At 46.0% G+C, this 4,204-nt stretch overlaps 1 protein-coding gene across 1 annotated transcript in view; it reads right to left on the bottom strand.

Moving 5' to 3' along the window:
* The window catches only part of LOC111644274 (delayed-rectifier potassium channel regulatory subunit KCNS1), an 11,376-nt gene that overhangs the window by 1,054 nt on the left and 6,118 nt on the right, over window positions 1–4,204 (bottom strand). The window contains exons 4-10 of the mRNA XM_023393073.2: window positions 3,520–3,684; window positions 3,264–3,435; window positions 2,302–2,385; window positions 2,049–2,210; window positions 1,687–1,770; window positions 535–627; window positions 5–254 (exon numbers count right to left, since the gene is read on the bottom strand). Coding sequence (XP_023248841.1) covers window positions 5–254; window positions 535–627; window positions 1,687–1,770; window positions 2,049–2,210; window positions 2,302–2,385; window positions 3,264–3,435; window positions 3,520–3,684 — 1,010 coding nt within the window. The remainder of the gene's footprint in view (window positions 1–4; window positions 255–534; window positions 628–1,686; window positions 1,771–2,048; window positions 2,211–2,301; window positions 2,386–3,263; window positions 3,436–3,519; window positions 3,685–4,204) is intronic.

Here is a 4,204-nt window from a genome sequence, read left to right as displayed (position 1 = left end):
CAGCTCATCCTCATCTTCCTGCGGTTGTTGTTCCTCACCGACGCCTCCAGAGCTTTCTGTTTCCGGTAGAAGTGGGAAAACTTATTGAAGATGATGGTGATGGGCAGCGCCACCACCAGAGTGCCGCCTAAAATGCAGCCGCTGGCCGCCAGCTTCCCGGCCACCGTGACGGGCACCACGTCCCCGTAACCGACCGTGGTCATGCTCACCGTCCCCCACCACCAGCAGGCCGGGATGGTGTCCAGACCCACGTCCTGGAGGAAGACGCACAGAGGCGCTTTACTTTTATGTTTTTTATGCATCAACAAAAACATTTCAACCAAATTAAAAAGGTCATGTGACATTTCTGTGACAAACTTTGAACAACACAAGATCAAAAATCCAATGATGTGAAAGAAAAATGAGAAAACGAGTAGAACAAGAAAACAAAACCTCTCTGGCTGAAATAAGAATCAAAGAATTAAAAAACTAATTCAGATAAAACATTAATATCAACCCCAGAGTGTAAAAACACAGAGTCTCTGATGGTTTCACCTCTTCATATTCAGCGGTGTAAGCGATCCCAGAGAAGACGGACACGCCCACAGCCAGGTACAGCAGCAGGATGCCGACCTCACGGTAACTGTGCTGCAGAGACAAGATGGAGGAAGCTTGTTAGAAACGCTAAGAGTCTCCAGAGTCGGGAACATTCAGAGCTGCTCAGGTGAACGTACCACCGTCAGGTCCTTGTTGTAATTACAACAGGAAAGAAAGAACATGAAACGCTGCAGATGAATCTGTCATGAGATAAAGAGCAAATATCTGTGACCTCAGTTGGTTTGTAGGAAAAACATGTTGGGAATCACTTTGTTTGGAGAAGAGAAGAGACAGTATTTCAGATTGTGCCATTCGATTAGAGCTAATGGTCATCTGTTTATTCTGTGATGCCTCAGCACTGATAAAATATTGTTAGTGTCACAGCAACGAAAAAATCCACCATTAGAGAAACTGAAGAGTTCAAACATTAAAGTAAATCATGATCTCAGGAGCCGGTTCCTTAAAAACAGTCAAATACATTTACTGAAACCCGAGTCCAGAGTCCGAGTCCTGTGGTTTAAACTAATGTCTTGTGTTGAGGGTTTTTACATCAGATGAGAGACAAGCCGTCAGTGTTTCCCTCCTCACGCTGACCTGAACCCGTCAACAAGTGACAGTGCGTTCATAATGGCGTCCGTGTCATGTTGTACTGCTACAGGATACTGTGTATGTCATGTGACAGCAGGCAGGTGTAATGAAACCATGTAGATCAGTGACGTGTCGCTGGTTTGATCCCTGCTCGTCCAGGTTAAAGTGAAACATGACGTCAAATGTAAACGTGTAATTAAACAAAATATCACTCTTACAGATGGATGACTTCACGTGTCACCGTCACCGCTGTCGTTTAAACTCCTGAGGAACTTTAAAGCGTCTTTCAGTCCAAATCAAAGCTGCACATTGAAGCTTGTTACATCACAGCTCAGTGTTTCTGTGTCCACAGACACTTGAAACGTTTCAGCTCAGACCAACATCGGCTCACAACCCATCGACCTCAGAAAGGAGGAGGTGAAGCAGAGCGTCACAAACGAGTCAATCACGTTGTTTTTATTTTCCTTTTTTGAGGTTTTGACGCAGAAAAGTTGAGAGTGAGGAGACGGACGACCGACTCACCCGTAGTGTCGCTCCCAGTGACCGGAGGCCTGTCGAGTGTCGGGCCAACTTCAGGACTCTGAAGATCCTCATCAGCCTGAAGACCTGAGGGGAGAGAGACGAGCGGCTGTGACTCCCTGAAAGTTCATTTTCTTTATCATGGATCCTACATGAATGTAGAAACAGTTTGACTTATTTTATTTCTCTAATCTTGTGAAATAATGGAAGTTTAGAGGAGAAACGTCGTGGTGTATTTCCCTCTGAAATGTCGAGAAGTTAAATTATAAAGTAGTAAATAAACACTCGATCAATACTTGAGTTAAGTGCTTCAAACTGGCGCCTGATACAGGACCCAAACTCTGCTCCTGTGTCAGAGGTTAAACCTGAATGAGGCGTCCCAGGTCTCCCAGCTCAGACTCTGATCCCACCAGCAGGTCGAAGATCAGGGTGATGTAGATGGGAACCACCGACACCATGTCAATGATGTTCAGCGGGTGGTGAAAGAACTTCTTCCTGTTCGGCGCGAGCAGCAGTCGAGTCACCACCTCAGAGAGAAACGGAAAATAACTGAGCGTTTGTTTTCTTGTTTCTGTTTTCACTCACTCGTCTGTTCTCTCCACGTGTTCACCGCCTCACCTCGAAGGTGAACCAGCAGCTGCAGAACACCTCCAGGGCCTGCATGGTGGGGTCCTCCACCAGCTTCCCCTCAGAGTCAAACGTCTGAAAGAGAAGAAGAGGAACGTTGGTGATCGCAGCGTTTTCAATGGTACGTTTAGTTTTTAACCATATTTTCCTCTTTTCTCAGCAGACGCCCAGAGACTCTCCTCACAGCTGGTGTTAAACATCTGGGATGACTGAGCTGTAATTCTCTGCTTCAATAATCAACCATCAAGGATTTAGATAGAAAACACTGAGCAGTAGGAGTTCCCTCATCAGCTGCTACGACCAGGTCTGAGTTAGTTTTCCTCATCACAAGTTGACGTGACTTTGTTTGGGACAGTCAGATCGACAGTGTGTGATCGTGTTCTCCTTCCCTGAGACATTAACTTCCTCTTTCTGATGGGATGAATGCACCTCTCACCGAGCTCTTACCGGCTTTTACCTCCAAGTGTGAATCTGGATAAATACGACACGAGTTCAGCTTCAGTTTAATGTTTCCCTGGAAATAGTTGTCCATGAGTTTGAGATGTTTTGGGACAGGACCCGTCGTCCCGTCGATTCAGCCATTAGCAGTTCCTCTTCGCAGAGCCAGCGTGGATGTACGGAGAAATATCACTCGATACTGTGACACTGAAGGAAACTTTAAAATGTGATGATTCTCTGGCAAGTTGTGAATCTATAAGAAGGTTTTTCTCTGATTTCTCTCTGGATTTATGAACATTTATTTGTGATGGACGTGTCCTCAGAGTGTAATTCACACTGAATCTACGTGCATCATGTCTGTGAGTTATGAGCCTAAAACAACAAGACAAATACAATAAATAACTTCTTTTGTTTTTAAAGTACCAGCATGCACCTCTTCCTTTCACCTCTCACAGAGTCTTTGCCTCAAAAAGCTTGAAAACCTCTGATCCAAACTACTTCCCCGACTGACTGACCTGATACTCGGGGATGCTGTTGATGCACATGGTGGCGATGGATGTGAGCACCACGCCGATGGAGATCAGGCTGAACAGCTTGCTGGGGATGGAGTATCCCGGGTTCTCCAGCGTCAGCCACAGGCACTTCCTGATGTTCCCGTAACGCACTTCCTGGAAGTGCTGCATGTCTCTGAGGACAGATGGAGACGGCGAGTGACCGACTGACGGAGGAGGAGAGATGAGACACTGCTCGTTCCTCTACAGATGGTTTTACCTGTTTAAGTCTGATATCTCGTCCACAGACGTGTCGATGCTGCTGACGTCGCTCTCGTCGTCCCAGCTGCGGTGGCGGCTGCTCTCCAGCTTGCGGTCGTGGTAACGGTAACTGCAGCAACTGTCCAGGAAGAACTCATTGATGCCCCAGTACTCTATCTCCTGACTGCGGGAAACAGACGTCAGAGCAGGTTCATCTGTGTCTCAACAACACTTTAAATAACGAGATGACGAGTGACACTGACGGTACGACGTCTGTCGGAAAGTGCAGATTCACATTCCCTCCTATCCACACCTGTGGAAGAGGCTCCTCCCACCTCATAGAGGCCGGGATGAGGACTTCCTCCTCCTCTCTCTACAGACTCTAGAGTCCTGGTGTGTGTTTGTATCTTCAGTGTAAATAGCATTTCCTTTCTTCATTGGGATTATTATTATGGAATATTATAAATAGATATGAAAGTTGATCGATATCGTTTAATCTGCTGTTAATCATGAAGTAAGGCTAATTATTATTTGTCTTGTGATGTTGTTTTAGCATCGTGCAAATCCACATTAAATAAACAGTCAATAAACCGAAGAACTGATTATAACCTTTGTTTCCTGGTGGTTTGTGGCTCCAGTTAGAAGCTCAAGTCCCCAACAACAACCTGCACCGAACTCCAGCCAAAGTCCCGTCAAAATTATCA

This window comes from Seriola lalandi, unplaced genomic scaffold (assembly GCF_002814215.2).
Source record: "Seriola lalandi dorsalis isolate HSWRI2012SDOR001 ecotype SW California unplaced genomic scaffold, Sedor1 jcf7180002054928, whole genome shotgun sequence".
NCBI lineage: Eukaryota > Metazoa > Chordata > Actinopteri > Carangiformes > Carangidae > Seriola > Seriola lalandi.
Note: the sequence above shows the minus strand (reverse complement) of the source record. Positions and strands in the feature narration are given on the sequence as shown.